This window comes from Sitodiplosis mosellana, unplaced genomic scaffold (genome assembly GCF_009176505.1).
Source record: "Sitodiplosis mosellana isolate CC-2019 unplaced genomic scaffold, AAFC_SMos_1.0 Smas_scaffold_1, whole genome shotgun sequence".
Taxonomy (NCBI): Eukaryota; Metazoa; Arthropoda; class Insecta; order Diptera; family Cecidomyiidae; genus Sitodiplosis; species Sitodiplosis mosellana.
Genome location: NW_022595244.1, coordinates 21253745 through 21277845, shown reverse-complemented (window position 1 = coordinate 21277845; position 24101 = coordinate 21253745). Strand labels below are relative to the sequence as shown.

General features: G+C 37.3%; 1 protein-coding gene across 5 annotated transcripts in view; it reads left to right on the top strand.

Moving 5' to 3' along the window:
- LOC129567454 (dopamine D2-like receptor) overlaps positions 1-24101 on the top strand; it is a 149667-nt gene that overhangs the window by 13528 nt on the left and 112038 nt on the right. For all 5 annotated transcript variants that reach the window (XM_055444332.1, XM_055444368.1, XM_055444360.1 and 2 more), the window contains exons 2-3: positions 15622-17121; positions 17259-17461. In XM_055444332.1, the coding sequence (XP_055300307.1) occupies positions 16587-17121; positions 17259-17461 (738 nt within the window). In that variant the 5' untranslated portion in view covers positions 15622-16586. The remainder of the gene's footprint in view (positions 1-15621; positions 17122-17258; positions 17462-24101) is intronic.

Sequence of the window (24101 nt, the reverse complement as noted above, 5' to 3'; positions counted from 1 at the left end):
GGCCACATACATACAACTCGATTTTATTTGCGTTATAAAAACTGTATTATGCAATTAATGTACGGACCTAATGAAGTTGTTGATGTGCGATGCACATGTGCCGTCGTCGTATTAGCTGCATGTGACGGCATATTATATTTAATCAGTAGCTAACAATCATAACAGTCTGATGTTTCATTGGCGCGCCAAAATTCGGACGGCACTTAAAATGAGCGGCGCTATCTTTAGTGTCAAGGGCCAAGTGGATTTTAATTACCGTACTTGGGTAATAAAATTATGTCCGCCAAAGTGCTCGCAGCGCACCAAATGTGTGTATATGTGTGTGAGCCTTATCTAAAATTGGCTAAATAATTATTTCTAAAAGCCAAATAGTTTCGTACTTGAACATGTTCAACATCACATGAATTGTGACTGGATAAATAGCATGGAATTTTTGCCATTTTCGATCGAATGTCCTGGAGATTAACGTTTGACGTGCAATTTTTTTCTCTCTAAGAAACGTGAATCGAATTTACGATATAGCGATTTGTGGATTATGTCATCATTCGGACACTATCAAACCTGCCGCAGGGCCCAAGAAGATTCTTTTATACACTTGTTTTTTTCATTCAATCCATAAGCCGCGTCTGAATGAGCATGGGCTAGTCTACAATCATAAATACACTCAATATTATTTCGATCTAAATGCCGATTTCGAAATCGCCATTACTGGTTATTGATTGGAACCGAGTTTGTTGCCATAAATTCTCTACTAATCTTCTCCTATTTACTGTATATTGTGAATGCCATAATGTGTTGGTTTTCGATATAAATTTCGATTCCATTTAACGGCTTTTAGCGTATTTCATTCACAATCAGATTTCTATATACTAAGAGCAATTTACTCGCAATTTCCAAACAAAATATTCAAAATGAAGAGGAAAAAAAACTCTACTTCCGGAATAAACTAGCTTCACATCAATCTTCCAATCAAAATGTCATCCTAAATCTATTTACAGTCGATTTGCTTCAACTGCATGTAGAATGTACACATAAAACGAAAATAGTTGAAGTAGATTTCCGACAAATTCGATTTAACTCAAGTAATTGTGATATGTTAAACCAAAATGGTTACTAATGCTGAGGTTTATAGATTTATAGGCGCAATATAAAACAATGATGCGTTCAAGTTATGCATGCGAAACGATGTATTCGACAGCCACCCAAGACGATTATTATTATTATTATGTCGTCATTGAAATATGATGCTATCGTCTCACTATAAAGTAGCTAATTTGGATGTTTTAGCGCTGTTTCGACAATATCGAGTCGACATCAATGGATTCATCACTCAAGGGTATATGTGTGTGCTGTAGAATAAGCTAAAAGCCAAAAACGAGGAATGAGAGAGACATACAGACAGACAGAGAGAGAGAGAGAGTGAAAATTTATGCTGCTAATAATAATTATTATTACATCGTAACGAGCTCAATTCAGTCTATTAAAATGACAATCATAAACTTGATAAAAATGATTGCTTTCATTTAACGCCGAACGGCGTACACATATAATGTATCAATCAAATTAAAGGACCGTGTATGCAGTTTGATTAAACGATTAAACATTTACAAAAGACCTTTGAAAATGGGCCGAGCAGGAGAGGACAGCGGGTGGTTTGAAAGGTGAGTCGCCCCACACACATAACGCAATAATACAATGTTACTCATAAATATTTTATGATTGGCCCGTGTTTTGGTTGTTCATGCTGATGAATATTTGATGGTTAGTTTGATAAAGTTGTTCGATCGATGTGCATTGTCCAACACACGACACAAATGTGATGATGAAAATTGCTGCGATACGATAACCCTATTATGATTGATATAATTTCGAGCAATTTATGAAATTTAGTCAAAACATTCATACTAACTTTTATGAGATAGTCAAACTGTGAGCCGACAGCATGGTGTCGACAGCAGTTGGTGAAGGTATTGGTGGGAAGGTCAGCAGACGGTATGTGTATAGTGCAATAACTGAAGGTGTCCAATAACGGATTTTTCGTTTAATATGGTGCAAAATTCCGTATGCCTTCAAATACGTTGTTGGCAACGGCGAGATGACACACAACTAAAATAGTCATAAATAATATTTTGGGCTCATGTTTAAGGCAAATGGAAAAGTCATGTCATTAACATCGATATTTCTTCGGCTCGGGGCAATCCAATGATATGCGCATTAATGGCTAGGAGCTGTACAAATGCATACGTTTCACACTTTGATGGCTATTGCTTACGACCTAAAAGCATTTAAATTAATGATATATCATCGGGATATATATTTCGTGCATTATTTCGAGTCAATGCTCTAGTTATACATGCATTACTACATGCCTGGAATTCTTAACTATCTCAATTGATTTGCTCGTTGCTTGAGATGCCGTTTAAAATCCTCTTGAACCTCTTTCACACAGTTTCTCACCCTCTCTATCTTCTATGTAAGCTCAAGCGACAAAACCCCAACTTGAAACCAAACCGATATTCCAACCCACTTCAGTTCAAGTGTATTTTGTCGGATAACAAATGATGTGCGAAATAAAAGAAAAACAATTCCTATTTCCAATAGTTCGATTCACCGAAGTAAATTGATTGTTTTCATACCTTAACATTTGGTTACACCTACTTCACATTCAACATTCTTAGCTGCCATCGATGCTTCAGAAACACCATCAGCATTTCGATTTTCCCGACGTTCTTTTTTTTTTCATTAGATAACCGAGGCCCAAGGAAAAAGAACACACACATACTCATAACAAAGCCATTGCCTATGGGAAATGAAGCGACTGCGACAGCATCGTTGTTAGATCCAAAGATGGATGCTAATATTGACAAAAATATTTCAACAACATAAGGAAAACAGCGTCCAATAAAGAAGAAAAATATAAAAACAAAGACACCGAGTGACAGAAAAAAAAATTGGAACCAAAATAATAAAATGTGACACAGAAACTCGTGCTATTCAAAACTTTTTTCGAAAAATAAAGCATCAGCATCCAAATTGAAAAAAATGAAAGCCAAACACGAAATGAATGGCGATAAAGATGTGGGAAATTGACATAGACAACAATGTTCGTCAATATAAGCAAAGACATTCAAGATGTGCCAAGCAAAAGGAGGATGAAGAGAGAAATAGGGAGAGAGCCGTATAAGATAAAAGGAGAAACGAAAAAATAAGAAAACGACTAACAACAACACTTCGGCTGAGATCTTCGGCAGTGTAGCTTGTGTTTTCGTTCTCATCGGGCGAATTGGTGAGTAATAAAATGTGACATTGTAGCAAAAGCAAACATTGTCTCCGGCTTTCTAATTCAGTGTGAAAGCAAAACAGTGTAAGGGGGGATCGAACTAAAAGGAAAAATAAGTCACACACACACACACTGTAGACATAAAACCGTTAAAATGCTGAAGGTCGCAGGAGTGCTCAAAATTACCAAACATAAAAACTCGGAATGAAAAACGTAACAGGCAAACCAACGATAACAATAACAACAACAACGAACACACACACACACACACATTCGATACGTTTACATTTAAAAGATGGCTTGTGAAAGCAGCAAATTAAAATCATTGTAAACTGAAAAAAGTGCTTCCATTTACGTAATAGTCGCCTTCATTTTATCTTTTGGAGATATAGATTTTTTCTCTACTATCTCTCCCTCTCTCTCTCTCTCTCTCTCTCTCTCTCTCTCTCTATTTCTGGTTATATTTGTTCATTTGAATGTGAATGGATGGAATCCCGTGTGCAAATAAAATGACTAACAGTCACTCAGTTGTATGTAACTGTATGTAGTGATACACAACTAAAACTGGCTAAGTTGATTGAAATCATGCGTTTTGTATGGAGACAATCACGTTTAATTATTCTTTCAGTCAGCCGACTAATTTGGGACATTTTGACTAAGAGTGATTTGTGATTAAAGTTAACTGCAGTTGCTTATTTTGTTCGAGGCAATCACTTTTAGTCAGTCAAAATGTACCAAATTAATCGACTGACTAGTCAGTCAAAAATTTTCCACACGGGATTGGAGTGGAAACGCTTTAATGTGAAAAAGGAACAAAAGCCAGCGTGTTGAGACAAATTACAGCGAGAAATTTAAATAATAAGCAATCTTATTGTAATCATTTGGATTTTTTTCTGCTCTGTGTTCCTCATCCCTCCGATTCGCATTGTTGGCAAACACAAAACAAACCCAAATTGGGTTGTGATACTTTGAGTTCTTTGTCCGGCAGCTATCGCCTTTGATTTCAAAACTCTTCTTCGTTTGAAATATCCACACTTTCACAATTGAAAATTGTCTTTTGGTTTTTTTTTTCTGATCGCGCTCTCTCTCTCTCTCATGTTGACAAAAAAAAGTGTGGATAACTTATTATGGTACAAAGTGGTTTTGGAGATTTTCAAAGTTTTGCGAGGCGACTTTTTTTCCCTTTTTCCACTTCCTTTTCCGAGGCGTGCAACTGTGAAGTGCCTCACACAGAAACAAGCTTTTTATTGTAAATTGACCATTACCGCTGTAAAAATCATCGCTTATTAAATGAAGAAAAGCACTAAAATGTGGATTCCTTTTAGAAACTCGGTGCTCAACTGAAAGAGCATCAATGGTGATGGTATCGCACCAAACTTCGGAAATACGGTCATTTACAGTCAAATTTACTTAAAAGATGAAACAATCCCCTCGTTAAATGAAATGGGAAATAACGATGCGGAAATGTGACATTCCAAGGCTGTCAAAAATAAATGGGTATTGTTTTCTTTCGAACGAAATAATGAATTTTGCTTGCCGAAAAGTGAAGGGGTTTTACAATGTGAAGTATATTCAAAATAGTAAATGATACGGGATAGAACGGGGACCCAGTGTGTCGCTGCTCAAAAATGAGGTTACTTTTCCAAGCCATTAAAATGCTTTATGTTATTCACGACTCCGCGGGCACCGAATTTTTTCCTCGTCCGCCTCTTCGGGTTACTTTATGCAAAACAGACAATATTTCCGCCATTCTACCTGCATTACAGAAAAATGTGAACAAAAAAAAAAAATTGAGGCAAAACATACAGCCATTTCAAAAAATATCTTACAATGCTTTCTGCGTTTATTGAATTCACTGCGATGGCTTCCTTTTCTTGAAATAAAAAAATATAGCGAAAGCTTTTCGTCACCCACACTCAGCATCATTGGGACAATGGATTTTTGTTGTCATGATCCGAACAGTTCGATTTTTATACCATTTATAGTAGTAAAAACGAATCCAAAACTATGCGTCTAAGTCTTTTATGATGTAGATTTTCATTCAAATTGCTTCTAACTGTACATAATCTATCTGTTGCCATTACAGTGCTCCCACTTTCAGAGAGTGCATTTGTGTATGTGTGTGTGTGTATATATTAGTGGCCATAACAATAAAACCATTATCACCATTCATAATCATCTTAACATATATCCCGAACATTATTGTACATGTATTTCAAATTGTGCGCACGTAATAAAACTGAAAAATTGACGCAAACGCGATGATGTAGGCGACAAATTCTATAGTTGTGGATGATTACGTCATAACATAGCGAGCGCGTGAATGTGAAAATAGAAAATGAAAAAAACACACACATGCAGAAAGAGAAAAGAGAGATAGACACATTCACACACATACTAGACTCACATAGTAAACATGTTCAACACAAAAATCGTCTCATTAACATTCGGAATCATCATCATCATCATACATATATTTCTACTATGTCAACTACACAGCATCCGTACGATCAAGCTGAAAGCAAAATCCAACACTGTCTAAATATATCTAAATTATCCCTAGAAATAAACATATATAATAAGAAACGCACAGCATGACAATCGTTGGCGACAATAAAAATAAAAATATCATAGAAGAAATGAAAGCAAATTTTCAAGTAGCGTTCGGAGAATCTCTGCTCTTATTTGTCTTTGTCTATGTTTCTCTCGCTCGTTCGCCTTTTTCCATCATCACACATACATACTCATCCTACACAATCAAATGTGCATAGTCTCTCTCTCTCTCTCTTGTTTGGTTGGCTTGACGGCACAAGTTATTTCGATAAAGAAAAAAAGACATGACACACACAATTGTTTGTGTTGGAATCGAAACGAGCCCGCAGAAAACAGGCACAAAGTATTTATTACAAACGATGAAATGATATGAGCCGAACCAAAGCAAAGCCACAAGAAATATCACACAAAATATAACAAATCCAAGCACCACAAAAACTTGCTCGATTTGATGTTATGCACTCACGCACAATTCTCTCAATGGATCCGGCCATTTTTTGCGCTCTACTTTTCTTCTGTTCATAGTTGTGGCTCTGCTTTAGACATTTGTCATCGCAATGGGTGCAAAACTATGTACCAGCAATAATATCAATGAAAAATTATAGGTTTTCCAGCAGGCAAACACAGATTATTGCTCAATGAACGTACACGCCTATAAAACGTTGTAAGCACGCAAATAAGCTCTCCAATTTCGGCGAAAATTAACAATAAAATGGCAACATCAACGATAACAATAGTGCAAAAAAAAAAAATGCGAGATTCTTCTATCAGATTGCGGTCATGGTTGGCTTTCGTGAAATTGGCTGAATCCATCGTAAGTCGATGAGATTTTTTTTCGTATTCCACCATTTATACGCAAGTGTGTGTGTGTGCGTGTAGGAAAAGCGAGCAAAAGCCCAAGTCGTTTTTAAGCCAATTATAACATTTTCTGTGAATGTGCGAAAGAAGCAACAAAATGCGAGAGAAAAAGACGATGTCATTTGAAGCATTAACAGTGTCCCGTTTCATTAAGTTGCTGTGTTGGCTCTGGCGTTAGCTCAAAACACACCCTCGGCAAAATGTAATGTACATGTGAAAATGCTTCAACTGGATCGCGCTATCGTTCACCATAACATGCAGATAATTTTCGAAGATTTCCGTTTTCATAAGCTCTTGAAAATATTTAAGTCGTTTCTGTTGCTGTGTTGCCGCTACTGCTTCGTTTCACATTCGTCTGGATGCTGTTGTATACGTTCGGTGTGAAGGATCGCTGTAAAACGATGGGGTGTATTTATTGGTGATTCTTGAATGTATGCAGATGTTATTAGACGAAAGTGTGCGCTTTTTTGTGTGTTTGGGTTTCTCGCAGATGCTATCTTTATTAACATGATTTTGCAATCGAATTCAGGCAATCAGTGAGCAGCAAAATAGAAAACGCATCGACAAAAGCAAGAAAAAGAAACAGAAACGAACGAACAAAAAAGAAATGAGCGAGCTAAACCAAATGACAGTCATCATTGAGGGAGTAAAGAGCATCAATATTAGCTAATATTTACGCTTGTACTTTGAGATTTTCACAGATCTAGCAACAGGAATGCCAATAGGGAGAGAGAGAGAGAGAGAGAGAGAGAGAGAGAGAGAGAGCAAAAGAGAGAGGAAGAGCAAACGGGAACAAAGTGCGGAGAGCAAAAGGGCATACACGCACATCAACGTATAAATTACAAGAAATAAATATCAACGAAATAAGAATGTGATGTACAAGCCATTAAACAGAAGTGGAATGAAGAGAACGAAACGCTTCGGAGGCAACCCAGCGACAGATAAAGACAATTTTAAATCAATGCTGTGTGAGCATTCACACACACACACACACACAAAACCACTATCGTAACTGAAAGCACAGGAAATTTGATGGAGAGACGCAACAACAGCATCAGCAGAAGCAAAAGCAGCAGTAAAAAAGAGAAATGCCGCAACTACAGAGAAAGCGCAACAACACAGAATAATAGAGAATCAACCAGAAGTAAAAAAAAACAACGACAGCGAACTGTAATGTAATTGACTTGAGTTGTCTTTTTTTCAAATGGGACATTTTTCTTGTGCCTTTGTATCCGTTTGACATGATTATACGGTTTTCTCTGTTGCTGATGTTGCTGGTGCGGCGGCGATGACGGCGGCGACTGCTTACGCTGTCGCTGTGTGTTACTTCACTCGCAGCGGAACTTGATACTTGCTCTCTACAGTACAAATGCGTTCCATTATGTGTGCTTTTTTCGCTTTTTTTCCACTTTGTTTTGTTCGTCTACCAAATTTATTCTTGCCACTTTGTAAGCGTCAGAGTTGTGCCTTTGTTTTTCGCATCGTATATGAATGTGCAATCAACTTTGATTTTATTGCTGTTTATTTGTTGTTGTTTAGAGCATTTTATAGATTGTTTTATCTATTGCAGTTTTGGTTCTCCCTCTAGCCTTTGCTGCGGTAAAACTTTACATACACACACATTCTTTCTCTCGTTCCCTTAATTCTGGGTGATTTGCTTTCTGCTTTCACATGTTCCAAATATTTATCGGAGCTCAATAATTCAAGCAACCAACACATATACACACATTCGAATGCGTCGCCATTTTCGACAATCCAATCCAGCTTTCTATCTCGATCAATTTAAAGCATTTTACTCCTACTTCACACTTTTCACAACAGTTATCTAATAAGTTCTCATACACATTGTATGCTCACTGTTTCTTGTAATTTTTTTTATCTGGTATCCCAGTTTAACTTTTATTATGCTGTATGTGTATATATGTATGTGTGTGTGTGTGGCAATTGTTTGCATATTCGAAACACGCATGCTGTTGGTGGCATACATTTGAAACATTGTATTATATACTGGAAATAGCTGTGCACGCAAAAGCTAAGTCAACTTGAAAGAAAACATGATATTTGGTTACAATGTATGCAAGCGCAATAAAGAGATAATTGGAATTTATGTGCAAGAGGTGATTCAATAAGTTGCAGATCGTAACAGTTGATTGAGCCATCACTGATGCACTCAGTCAAGATGACGCTTTTTAATTCAACCAACGCATTATTGCACCAAACAGATTTTATGGCATTTTTTTCTCGCTCTAACGAAAACAGCGCAAAAAAGTAACGTTTCGATAAAATCCATCGATGAAAGAGTTGGGTAAATATTTTCAGCTCGTTCACCGACGATGGCTACGACGACGGATGGATCGGCTAATTGGAATGTAATCGAGGAAAAGTGCAAAAATCAATCATTCAACACTTTCATTGGGCGATGAAGAGCACAAAGCGAGAGAAAAATGAGTTCGTATATCGAAATATTAATAATAGCGTTCAAATAAAACGTGCCTGGTGCCTCAGGTAGAACAGTGGAAGGAAAGGAGAACATTTGCATATATTCAAAAGGCATGACTCAAATTCAGATTCAAACTTTTTGTTTCGTTGGAAAAACGAAACTGTTGTTGTTGTCATTGCTGTCGAAACGCGATAAATATTGGAAGTTCTAACAATATTAGCGGTTAAGAGTGTATTTATGTGTGCTTTTTTCAGCAAAAAAGCGGAACGCGGTGCGTTAACGTACTTCCAGTTCGGAACAATCTTTTTTGTGCGCAAAATTTTGGTGCGCATCAGCTGAAATGAACTTTCCGCTACATTTTTAATGAAATCTCCCGAATTTAATGCGTTCCATACACAACGAAAACATGATTAAATTTAAACGCGATTGAGTTGAAACGCGTACGAAAGGCACCATGAACATGAACAGTGTGAACACAATACCGTTGTGTACAGCTAGTGAGCCCCGATCAAAACTGAAAGATAGGAATCATGGTTTGTACCGTAATATGGCAAACCAAACAAAAGACTCGACACCAAACAATGGAATGAAATTTCCACTTCCAATGAAGCGAGAACGACGACTGAAAAATTCGAACGAACCGTGCACAGCAACAGTATTATATCTCTGCTGAACAGACGTGCACATGAAAGCGAATTTGTTGGAGCGGCAAGAGATAGAGTGTAAAAGTGAAAGAAGAAGAATGAAAAAAAAAAAACACAGCATTAACGTTAATCACATTTTCTTTCGTCTGCATGGTATAAAAATAACAAGTATTTTTCTCCAGCAATTTTGAAGGTGCATAAATGGAATTATGAGGAAAATTGAATGAAATAGACTGATGCAATACGGACAATTTCTCAGATACTTAGGATACATATCTATATTTAAAATAAGCTTTCACGAAGGAATTCCGCTCATTCTTCAGCAACAAGCTTGTAAAAGAGAAAGGGAAAAAAAGAACTCAAACAAAACACTATTGTTATTACAAAAACACGCCGTTTGCATTTTATAATGCAAAATGAATACGGTATAGTACGTCAGATCAAAGCTTATTTAAGCCAGACAGTTATTTGAACCGAAACAAAAGTAGTTTTTCCTGAGAATACTTTTGAAAATATTTGGAAGGGAATGAAAAAAATCCCGGAAAATTGTTGGAATTACAGTCAATCATGGATTCTATACATAAAAATTCTTAAGGGAAACAAGATTCTTTTTCGGTCCTTCGCAATCTATTCTCCCGGTTTTTTCTATAGAACAATTGAAATGGTTTTTTTCCACATCAGTACATTTCTATCGCTTGTAACCGAAATAAACTCGATTTTCCTACCTAATTTATCTTCATTCTTCGGTCTTCCAGCATGAAAATCTGTAACGCCAAAACGCACACTCATACACAACAGGTTGCCGTGCAGAAAAAAAAAATCATTCCGTTCAATTTTCACAGCAAGCATCTTGCATATGGCAAATTACTCGAGCGAATAACTTAACCCAATCGCCGGCAAAGTGAGCATGTATGTGAGAGCGAGAGGGAGTGGATTTTGATCCGTTGTTTAAACGAGGTAGCTAAAATGAAATGCTTACTTGCTCATGCATTGAAGTGCTTCAGACGGTCGATCAACTTTTTCATTTCAATACAAATTTAGTGTTGAACATATAATTTCGTAATGTTCACATCGTATACCGTCCAATTTAGCTTAATGATTGCCAATTTTTTCCTACATCTCTGATGGAACGAAAACAAACACATACAAAACTTGCAAAAATACTAACATTTGAGCATTATTACATCAGAATTTCCTAAAATGTTGTTGTTTTTCTAACTTTTTGAATATGCAATTGGCACATACTCACACTCACACTTCAAAGCACTAACATTGGTTTTTCTACCTTTCAACCTATTCCAAAAAAAAAAACATATCTGCACAGTGCACACACATATTTAGTGAGTGTGTCAAAAAGTTGAATTTTGTTCGGCATGCGACGTGCACAAAAAGTTACACACTGTATTCAAAATACGTGTAAAATGTAAAAATCGCAGCGAAAAGATTTTTTTTCGCCCTAAGCATGCACACAAAAAAAAGTCATCGTGTACACAAGAACAACAGCGGCAACAACACCGAAAAACAGTGGAGCCGGTTTGGAAGGATGAATATGAAAGAAACAAAAATCCCCGGAAAAATTGTCGAAATTTTTTCGCAGTGAGCACATTTTTTCTCTCATACTCTTCAGCGTAGTCAGCATCAAGCTTTACCATGTAAATAAATTTCTCATGTCATCAACGAACGAACAATGTTCTGACTTCATAATAACATTCTCATTACAATGTTGCTATGTGAAACTCTCGTCTAGATCTGCACACACTTTTTTTCCTACTGAGATATAGAGCTTACATGTAAATTTTGTTGTTGTTGCTGTTTATGTTTTGCTACGAATTCTACTTTGTTGATCATTAGGTATTCAGGAAAAGAAGTGGGACTACTGTTTCATTTCGTCTACTATTCTTTTTGTCTCTGCATTTTTGCTCTCCATCATTTCAGTTCAATTCAATATTTTTTGGCTCAACTAAAGTCAACGAATCTTATGTATTTCCACTTGGTAACTAAATATTTTAATTTAAAAAAATTGTTGCTACGCATTCCACCCGGAGTCATTTGATGCAATAAACTCGGAATATTTGTCACATTGGAAAAGATGAGTCAAGATGATTGTTTGCTTCCGGGAAAAGTTTTCAAGGGAATGTTGTTTCTAGCTCCAAAATACTGGAGCTGCTATTTTATATGAAACTTGGCTGAAATATTGTTCAGGGGAGAAAAAAAATGGAAGGTGAATACTTGCATTATTATTCGACCTTAATTCTTTGCGAGTTTGCTCCGGTTCTTTTTTGTCTTCATCAATTTTCGCATTGCATCGTTATCAAGTGCGGAGCGGCATGTGCATTTATATGTTAATATGCTGTCACTATGGCATTCAAGTGTAAGTAACTGTCTAAAGCTCACTTATGTGTGTGTGTGTGCTCTCGGTGTGTGATGTAATTGTGTTTTCCGGCTGTTTTCATTCTGCGTTTGCTGGTTTGTTATGCTCCTTTTATTTTCTACTTGATTCTGTGCCCGAGAGATAGCTCAATGAAGAAGGAAAAGAAAAAGAAGAAGAAATGGAGATGCAGAAACTTTGCTCGAATAGGTGAGGCGTACCCATACACACGAATAACGTGACGTGAGAGAATTTCCGTTTCGGTGTTCGCAAAAGGAGAGAAAAAAACATATGATGTTACCGAGCACCGAGAGTGATTCGTACGGGCGACACATTGCAGTCAATGAGAACAAAAAAAAAACGCATACTAACCATTAGTGGAATAACCGAATGAGGGAGAAGGCGAGCAAACGACAGCAAAGAAAGTATATTACAGAATTTTGCGCTAAATAGGATCTTAGGACACATTTCATAACAAAAGCCACTTTAGTGTATGTCGCACAAAGAAAGCGTATGTTGCTGAAAATGTGATTCATCCAGAATTGTACGCAAACACACACACACACGCAGTCGTTTGGTTATGTTCTCGGTTCCAGTTCCACTGGATCCGGCAGCTACGCCTGTTGGCTGAACCGTATATTGCGTAATAGAATAAAGGCAATATGAGGTATATTGAGATGCTCTCAAAAGTTCTGCGTTAGTCAAACTTCGACATATATGTATGATTCGCCACTTAGCCTAATAGACCAGAATGCCATCCATATTTCAGTTTGAAACAGCCTGATATTCGCATACCTGAGCACTCGTATTTCATACATATAAGTTTTTGTTCGATTACAAACGAAATGAAAAACAGAATGGAAGAAGGCAATGGAAAAAAGGAATGAGAGAGGCAATCGACGTGAAACGAGCAATGGCCAAAAATGAAAACCGTTCGAAACGAATTCGATTGTCAAAACAATACACATATCACTCTCATTGAAAAGAAAACCGATCCGATGGGAGTGGGGAAAAAGGAAAATGAAACAAAATAACGGGAAAAAATATTGTAACATTTTCGTTGCTCAAAAGCCCAGGCAACGGCAATAGAAGAGGAAGCAAGGCAAGGCGAGACGAGGAACAAACGAACAAGAAAGAGAGAGCGACTAGCAAAAATAAAAATTATGTGAATGTGTGCACATATTGCTTGACGAGCACATTGAGCGGAACATATGTGAACCATATATTTTATTCGTCGGTACAAGAATAATAAAATGTTGTCGCTGTTAGCCATGTAACGACGTTGAATGGAATGCATTCAAATGTTGCGAATGAGAGCGACAAATAGAATGAGGGAAAAATTATAAAGTTACGACACTCAAACAGCGAGAGAGAGAGTGAGGGAAATCGAATGGAGAGAAAGAAAAGCACCGAATAAAAAGACGAATAAAAACTGAAGCCTGCACATACAATAACGACGACACACGCTAATATATCATTGTGCTGAAGTGCATGTGCTTTGGAGCGAGTATCAAAAGATTGTGCTAAGTATTTTTTCTTGTATTATTATTCGACTTAGCCCGTGCAACAACGTCACAACATCACACATTCGCGCACCGCTCACTTTCATTCGCCTTCATCAATACACAAACGCACACACACACAGAGAGAGAAACATGGACACAAACATGGGCGCTCGCACTCATACCCATAAGCCGATAGCATAACGATGGCGCTACACAAAAACATTCCGCTAGTTTCGTACTCCCATACTTATTTCCGTTTCCTGATACTATCACGCGACGACCATATCTCAGCTCATGCCAAGCACATTCTTATTTCCACTACTTCAAACGGTAACAAATGAAATCTCGCCGATGATAAATCTTACACGTTGTCGCTGCTCGTTTCAATGAAAATTTATATTCTCTGCTATTTTTTTTCACTTTCTCTCTTTCTTCGTTTCATGTCGGTCGGTTAGTTGGTCGGTCGCTAGCACCAACTATCGACTGTGTATGTGACGCCTTCCCATACTGCTTATGGGAGGACATTATACTTTCGTTGCACAATCACGACCCTACATTTTTCGTGCACATATACAACGCTTTTATAGTGGGTAATTTAAAAAAAAGAGACATAAATGGACCGTATTATTTTAGTCATGGCGTTTACAACTCTCCATATCAAAATTTTTATTTCAAAAACATATTTTTTTCAGAATTCCCAGATTTTTTTCGGACTATGTTTCATCTTTCGGCCGAAACAAAATCTGTAAAAAGGTCGGATTTTCTTGATATTCTCTGTTGGGGTAGATAAATCGCCAACGCTTAGCTGCTTAGTTTTGCATGAATGCATGCGACTTAGAAATACATCTAAAAAAAAACTACTTATCTGTCACATGATGTTTCTTCAACATGGGTGCTTGTGTATGTGCTTTTGATGAAAGTTCTCACGACTAGAATAGCGGGAAATATTGGGCCATATTTTTGCTTGCGGTAAGAATACCGCACTTTGTGGAGATTGAAAGAAAAGAATCCACTCAAAATTGGGAGAAAAAATCATTGGGCAAATTATTTCTCAAGACTTGAGATACTCACATAATTCACGAAAAGCGAGTAAAAGAGAGGTAGAGAGAGAGAGAGAGAGCAAGCGACTGAGAGCGAAGAAAAAAAAAATGAAAAAAAAATTCTCATGCAGATTCGTGAGCAACTTATGAATTTGAAACTTAACGCCGGTCCCTTTACAGAACCGCACAGTTATTGGGGCAAATCTCGCGAGAATTTCTCACTGTGGAAAATTAAATTTCCGGAAAATATGAGCTGGACGACCGATCGCATTGACCATGAAAATGCTATATCATTTCATCAGCGCTTTGATTTATGCAACAGTAAGCATGAAAACGGTGTTTATTTAGTTCCCTCATCCGCTCCCTCTCTGTCTCTGTCTCTATCACTATCTCTCTCCTCCGCTCGCTTGCTCGCTTCGAATACGAAACTTTTATGTTCTTTTTACGACGAAATTATGAAATCGTAAATGCACGCCGCAATGTCGATGATATTCGCTGGCTGACTGAGTTCATGCTTAATAACGACGGAATATTTTCATTTTTTCTCTTTGGTCCTTTGGACCCCGGGCACTGGAACACTTGCACGTTGACTGCGTCAATCATGCCATCAGCTGGTTGGGTATTCATTTTCTGAGATGGAGAGAGTGAGATATAGATACGTTCAACAATAAAACCACATGGAAGCGATTGTACTGCTTATCAGAAGGGAAAAATGGTTTTTATTAAATTTTTGAGGTGGTACAAACCCACAATCAACTCATCCCCAGAGTGAATACCGTTTCGTTTGTCTTACTCTTGGTTATTTTGGTGTATTTGATGCATAGATTCAAGTAATTGCGCATTATCATTACCACTGTTGAGATATTTATGTGTTGGAAATGCCAATAAAATATGTTTTAATGTTCTTGGTTTACCTTTCTCTTTTCCTGACAGGTTCACGTAACGAGGAAACGCACATCAAATCATTGGCCGTTTTATCGTCAACCATCTTGAACTAATCCGAATGCATTGAATTACCACGAAACACACACAAACAACAAATCCAATTTGAATCATGAAATCCCGAACAATAAAAGCTTTTATTTCGCGATGGAATGTAGCATGACAATTCGACAGTTTTGAGGGAATACGAAGAAAAGACGAAATCGAGAAATTCCATTGAAAACTTTGAAGCCAAATTTAGTATTCAGCACGTGCCGGTTCGCACAAAGTTTCCGTATTCATGCCGATACCGATTTTCGTTTTAATTTGTCTCGATTTATTTTCCGGCCACACACACACACAGAGAGAGAGAGAGAGAAGAAACAACTAAACGAAGCAATGCATTTCAATAAAGCCCACATCATTTGAAGTTCGACTTCGAAATCGAACTGAAACAAAACCAAAACAAAAGAAAAACTATTCAATATGATCGGAATTGGTGTGTTTTTTTAGTTTTACTCAATGCTCTAAGTCAATTGATTGAAACTGTGGTATTTTTCCAATTTCCAAAAAGCAATTTTCGTACCGTGGTTTTTCTGTTTATTTTACAAGGAGCTAGAGTTGATTTTATGTCTGACAAAGTAAATGGGAATTGTTGCTCAAGAAATAGAAGCAAAAACCGTCGGATTCGAATAGTGTGTGAGTGTACGCGAGTGTACGCGAGTGTACGCGAGTGTACGCGAGTTTTTGAAATAGTAATCAATCAAGAGCATTGTGAAGACTTAGAAGAAACGAACGCCAAAAAATCAGGACAAAATGTGCTCCATGCAGAAATACTCACGATTATTGTAACAAAACCGAAGTAACTAGTAGGAATTGCTTTTTTTTATAAACAAGCAAAGACATTAAAGGAATTTAGAAGGAGTTTGTGTGAGTGTTTGTGATAAAGTAGGCGAAACCGCATCAGTCCCGCTGCGATGGCAAACCATTCAACGAATTTAAACTGGAATTCCCCAGATTACTTCAAATTGTTCGACGACATCGGCGGTGGCGGTGGTGGTGGTGCTGGTGTTGGTGGTTCAAATAGAATTTCAGGTGGTGTGGCAGCACTGAATGCCAACAACGTGGCGAATGGAAACAATGTGAACTTTGGCAGTTTCGATTTTTACGGAAATAGTTTGGCCAATGGGATTGGTAGTAATAACAATGGTACAGCCACCGTGTCTTCGTTGCCGCCATCATCCACATCATCATCGTCCGTGATTAATCAAACATTTCAATATCAATACCAATACGATTATGGCAGCGAGCCGCATAGCAACAAATCAAATTACGATGGCGGAAGCAATTTTATGCTTTTGATGGAGGATTTTAGTGCATACTTTTACAACTATAATGGTAGCGTGGGCAGCGGCATCGGCACAACCGGATCCACACTCAATGCAAATAGTAGCATCGGACTGGATTTTCAAAATTGTTCCATTGCAAATGCAACGTGTAACGAGCATATAGGTAAATTTCACACGCAACGTGGCGCCACGAAATTGCGGTTCTCACACGGAAGCAATTTCAATCGCTAATAACGATAATTTCCATCCCAATCTCAATTCCATTTCTGTTCTCCTCTCTTTTTATCTATCTCTATGCAGTAACAGTTGGACAAGAGTATAATTACTGGGCATTAATTTTACTAATATTTCCGATATTGACGTTATTCGGTAACGTGCTGGTTATATTATCGGTGTATCGCGAAAGAACTTTGCAAACGGTCACAAATTATTTTATAGTTTCGCTGGCGATAGCTGATCTTCTGGTGGCTGTTGTTGTTATGCCATTTGCCGTTTACGTTCTGGTAAGTTTACAATTTTGATTAATCGCTGTACTTTTTATGCGTACGACCGATTTTTTTACGCTTCGAAACGAAATTTGTTCAACAATTTTTTTTTTTGCAAGAAATTACCAAGTGAATGTATGAGGAAAATGCCATTTTTCTCTGGCTTTATGTTTTGCGGGAACATGTACATATATTGTGGCTATGGCCAAAAGCACGAGTCCATTTTCAATAAACGATGAGTTACTCCGTGAGCATGGTTTAGTAATATTGGACCATTTTTCCAGCTGTTTGTCATTTGAACGTGAATTATTGGCAAAGTTTATGGTTTCCTTAAGCCATCTCATCGGTTTCTCTTTGGGCGATATATGTGGAAACATGAGAAGCTGCTTTCTATTCGACGAAAAAGTGCTCACACTCGGTTACTTTCTAGGTGGATGCGTTTCGGGCGTTTATTTAAAAAGATAGTCAATACGGGCTGCCATACGATGGAGTACAAGTACAACCAATATTCGATCATGACAAATTCGAGGCAATGAATTTTGCCAAAGTAAATGGCTGAAACGTGCTTTTTATTGGTTATCAATAATGACAATGATGATGAAAGATGGCGAAAAATGTGCGCAAATAAAATGGAGAATGAGCGAAAAAGTTCCGGTTTTCAATGTGCGATTGTTTTCGTTGATGCGTTGTTCGTTCGCTTACGCGGGGATGCGATAGGACGAGATGGAAACGGAAACATGCACAAGATTGTGTGTGCGATAAAGCGCACGTCATCGTTGAAAAATTGATTTAAATCGGCTATTAGTGACGAAGAAATGATTTTCACTCAATTTTTTCTGCTCTCTTTTCGCTTCACTCTGGTTTTGCCTTTTACTTTGTTCTTGCGTCTACAATTTCATTAGATAAAATGGCCATGGCGCGTTCGTCGCGCGAACATATGATTGTTCACTTCAAACAGAACGCACTTTATCCATCAACTTTGCTTTTAAATCGCTTCCCAATCTATTTTCTGCTCGTTTTTTTTTTTCTTCTTTTTTCCGCTTTTTCATTCGTTGTTCATTGCATTAATGTTCACTCTCTCAAATTACGTCATTGAAATTCACAAATTGCAATCATTTTTTTGTTCATCTTTTTTATCGCGACGCGACAATATCTTTTGTCTTGAACACTTTTTCACTGTGCTGTTCGTTGCGTTGCACTGGTAGTTCCAGTTATTAAAAAAATGAACATACAAATTCGAATATTTGTAAAAAAAAAACGCCCATTTCATTCGCTATCGAAAAATCTATAGAAATGTAAGATAATAAAAAAAAGTAATGCTTCACTCTGATCGATTCTCATTTCATCGAACATAAAAAAATGGAATGAAAAACACCATAAAAGCAACAAATGTTTGCGCAAAAGCGGATGCTTTATTTGAATGCGTTCTGTTCGCGATACCAAAAGAGCGAGAAAAAACAAACCCAAAGAGAAAAAGAGAGAGAGAGGGAGAGAGTGAGAAAACGCGCAATAACAACTGAAATGATCAATTGCGTATAATAAGCTGTGAAAACCCGTTCGAGAAGATAATTGGCTGGTGCTTGTGTTGCATGCAACGGAACTTTGTCTCTTAAAAAAATGTTCCACGCTTTTTTATTGAGTCATCAATTTTCCAAACTACTCGCCGCGTCGTCACAGAACTGTGTTTCTTCCTAAAAAGCTGGTGTGTGTGTGTGTGTGTGTGCTCATGTGTCATCTGCGCAGCGACCGCGTTTTTATGTAGTTTCTCATCTCATTTCTCTCTCAATACATTCGAATAGAATAATAATAGTCTTTTAGCAACCCATCCAGAGGTGAAACCGTCCCGAGGAAAAAAACATTGAGTAAGAGGCCAAATTGGAATGTAATTCATTTTGCTTTTGTCTTCTTATTTTCGTCTTTTCTCTCTTTTTCTCTCCTCTTGCTTCCGGATCGCATCCAATTTGCATACTTTATTCGCTTCGTCTGACTCAGTCGGGCAATGACATGATGTCGAAAATTGATTTTAAACGACATGAATTGATACTATCCACGTCATCGAAGTCACGGATCTGCTGTATCATTGCATTAGAGAGCTGATATTAATTTACTTATTTAGTGAAAGTACGCTGCTGTATAATCATAGTCATCATTCAATTTATCCAATTTGATCGACGCTATTGTGTTGACTTGATCGAAAAAAAAAGGGATGTTTTCACGTGTTTTGGCTTTTGTGCCCCGTCGCAGTCACAAATGATACGACGATTCTCTCAACACTTACGTTTTTATCGGCGTGACATGGCGCTAGCATTTGCACACTTCCTGTATCAAGAACGTTCTTTTTTACGAGCCAATCGAAAACACCTCAACGTTTTCCGTAATTCATCAGTTTGCTTTCTCTCTCTAACTCTCACTCGCCGAAAGGAGAGTCGATGACAAAAATTCAAATGAGTGCGTGTCCCCCGCTCGCATCCATCTGATCGATAACCATCATACACTTGAATGTGAAAAGCGATTTGACGGCGCGATAAAACGATAAAATGTGTAAACAAAATGCTTTTTCCGCTTATGAAATTGCACGTTCTCAATAGCATCAAATTCATTTGATGGATACAACGATAACGATAATGAGCTTCTCTACTCATGCTCTCACGGTTCGTGATGCGAATGGCCACGGTGTGCGCTGATTGAAGCTTATTTGGAAAATTGAAATTGCTTCAACCGAGCTGATTTCACTTTGATGTATATTTTGAAATTCATACAGACAATTTTGAACCATCGATGCTAGCGGATGATGTTGCCCGTTATCTATGATGGAACATCTCGAATTGATTATTTGATGCGAGAGTTATGTGTGTGTATGTATGAAATATGTATGTATTCCGTATGCTCAATCATCATAAAGGTTGCCATGAACACAACACAAACCATTTGACCTTCAAAATGCTTTCACTATGCCACCGTACGTATCTTTCACAAATCATTACAATAAATCAGTGAAAAATATTCAATAAACCACGTTGAATACAACCATTCACCATTCATCAAGAACAGAAGCGTAGGTCTGCAAATTATATTTGTTTTTCAAATATGTTCACCTTCGAAGAGATAGCAAAGTATAGGTACAGTCATCGTTCCACGGTAGCAAACAATGCAAAACCCGTACGTAATGCCATAGAGAGAGAGACTATGGAATTGATCGTTGCAAAAATTGTTTCTCTTTCACATCGAAATCACAACACAAAATGTAAATATTTATATGCAATCACCTTAAGTTTTTGTTATTTCAGACCAAACTTTCAAATGAATTCCGAAAAGAAATTGAAAAGTTTTCGCTTGGAACAATTCGAGCGCTAAAAAGGATTACTTAGCCAAAGCATTGTGTGTGTGTGTATATATTTTTCCGACCATAAAAAGCAATCGCATGAATGGGCTGATACCTGACAACGGTACGGAATGGAGAGGTAGAGAAGTGAATCGTGTCTTATCTTTTAATGTGTGTGTCGCACAGGCAAACTTTGTGCTGTGTTCAATGTTCATCGAAACGGCATTTTTCGTTACATTGAAAAAGTGCTTGCCAATGAAACGCTAATAATAAGCGATCGAAATCCATTTATATTCTTTTTTTAGACAACATGAAAACAATTTTTCTTTCCGTCGGCGTGCGTCTCAGCTTCTCAACTGGTAATGTTGTCAAAAGCGACATCGTCGTTTTTTTTTTCTCTCTCTCCATTTTTTCTATCATTCACCGTTCTCGGCCAGTTCCACCATTTTCGTAATATCCGATTTTCATTTCATTTCAATGCATCGCTGAAGACACCGTCTAATATCATTGTCGACTTTTCTCTCCTGTTCTGAAGCATCGAAAAACGGTTACGGCGTGAAAAAAATGGCAAAATCATAGAATAAGAGAAAGAGAGAGAGAGAGAGAGAGAGAGAGAGAGAAAGTGAAAAAATGAGCATCGACCCAAAAAGATAAGCAGATGAAGTCTTTATTTTAACTTTCAAAACGTTTCATTGCGGCTAAGTTCGATGGAATGAGGAAAAAACGTTCGCCAGTTGACTTGGTGTGGAAAAAAGTGAAGAGATTATAGTCAGTGGAAGAAACGTCAACAGATTTCATTTCTATTTTTTTGGGGCGTGTGTATTCTCATTTGTGATTGCCATGGTTACTACCATTTTTTGATAGATGGCTGTCACGACGATACAGTCGACAGAATTCTCATTTTTCCTAGCTACTAGACATGGCAAGGTCATAATGACGGTGAACTGCATCGGTAATGTATATACGTATATACCATTCGAATTCAGTGAGCTGATTAATTTTACGTGTGCAGATGAATGTCGAATTTGATATGGAAATCCGAAAGCAAAAAAAAAATGTGCTACTTAAAAAGCAACTCAATTACAATGCACTAATGAGCTATAACAATTTTTTGTGTGTGCAAAGAAAAAAATGCATTGTTCCCCTGAATGGGGCAATTTTAATGCGGATACCAGCTGTTGTGAAAGCAATTCCAAGGTAAAAGAATTTATTGCTTTTTGAAAATGCATCTTAATTTGCATTAATTTTTTCCAGAAATGAAAAAAAAAAATTAAATGCGATTTTGTAATTGATTTCGGTTTAAAGTTATTTTTATTTTTGGTTCTGTGAAATAAAATCTCCACATCAAAGCTTCCACGTTTTTTTTTTTTTTGCACTGACCATTTTTACAAGTTCGGTCAAGTGGTCAGAGGGCTGTTTGGTGAAGCACCATGGTCTTTTTAAATTGCAATTTAAGCTGCAAAAATCATAAATGCATTAAAATGAAACAAATAAATTCGACGCAATATAATTTAAAATGAGTTTTTCGTTTCGCATAATTTTTTTATTAAAAATTAAAATCCGATCATTTTTAATTTACTTGAATTATATGGTGATGCTTTTTACACGCAACACCAAAGTAATGTTCGATGTAATCAATAAAAATTAAAATCAATTTGCATAATAGTCCGCTTTGGTCTGCAGTTTTTTTTTCAATTATTCTATATTTATGTTTGATCATCAATTTCGCACAAATACACCGCACATTGAATGGACAAAACATGGTTTTGTTACATTTTAATCAAACAAAAAAATATCCTTTGATGGCCAAATGGAGCTTTACCGAGCTCAATAAAGTACAAACGCAATCAACCAGCGCAATCAAGAGAGACTACGGTTTTTGTGTAAGTGCAATTGCATTGAATGGGGCTCAGCTTGAAAATGTAGAAAAATTAGTTTTCAATGCATTTTCAATACAATTAAGATCTCGATGCAGAGCATTTTATCGGAATTGTCGATTTCGAGTCATTTAAAAATTGAAATTGAATTGAAGGGATTGATATTGATGTGACGGATACCTGTGTGCCAAATTGTCGCTTCGTTTCGTCTTTTTATGTCTCGGTCTGTGACGGCACTACACTCAAAAACTGCTTGATCTTCATTCAATACGTATCCCTTTCGCTGAGCACGTTCCAGTCGAGAATGTCTTTCAGGCTGGCATTCTTATACCTCGACACCGTTTTGCTGTTAAAATTACAATGAATGGCCAAACAGTAGATTGAGTTTTAATACAATAACAGTAAAAGGGTATTATATTTAACTACATACCGTTCTATTCACTCTCTCACGCTTGTTCGTGCTTGTGTTGGGATTTCTCGACTCCATGGTCGAGCGATGGGATGCACTGCACCATCTAGAAAAAAAATATGTGAGAGTAGAAAAAAAAGGTATCCAGCTCAAAACGAGTGTCGAACAAAAAGCGCACGATTTTTTTATAGATCATAAAAAATTCGTTAAAGCTGATGTGGCGACGAATGAGAAAATTTCTTGGGAATCGAGCGTATCAAAGCGACTTACGATCAAAGTAATGCCGAAGAAAGAGAGAGAGAACGAGCGAGAAAGCGCCGAGCTTGTACTTGTTCTCACACACTATGATATTATTATAGCACATTTAAGAGCATTATATTTCAATGTGCACTGAAGCGTAGCTAAGGTTAGTTTCTCTTTTTTATTCTTTTTTTTCCTTTTTTTCACATTGCTGGCTGGCTTCGCGCCATTGCTTCGTGTTGATTTTTTTTCTCCTTCATCTCTTCGTTTCAGCTCTGCTTGGATGCAGTACATCTTGTAATCTTTCACTTGTGCATTTTTTGGTTAATGAAAAAAGGTTCATCTTCGTCATTTCAGAAGCGCCCGTGTGTGAAACTCATTCGATTTTCTCGATTTGTTGTGTGTGTGTGTGTGTTCTTTGCACGTGAAATGCCCACATTTTTCTCGATGTAACTCGGAACTGCACGGGAATTCATACAGTGTAGTTATACCGCAATTTTTTCGCCTTGTGAAAATGATTAAATTTGGCGATACGAATGGTTCACTTGCCTTCAAATCGTCCCATTTCGGCAGTGGCAAAATTGTGAGCGATGATGCGGAAAACCGAAAGTTACCGGTTTTGTGGAATGTTATGAACAGCTGTATACAATAATTATTGTAAAAAAAGCTATGGCTTGCTTGTACACTTACCCTCATCACGCTTGAACGCTCGAAATTTCAATATCAAAGTCTTGCAATCAACACACTTGACTTTTTCATTAAAAGAAAACAACATCCAACGTTCGCCGCCTATTTTGTGTGTGTGTGGGA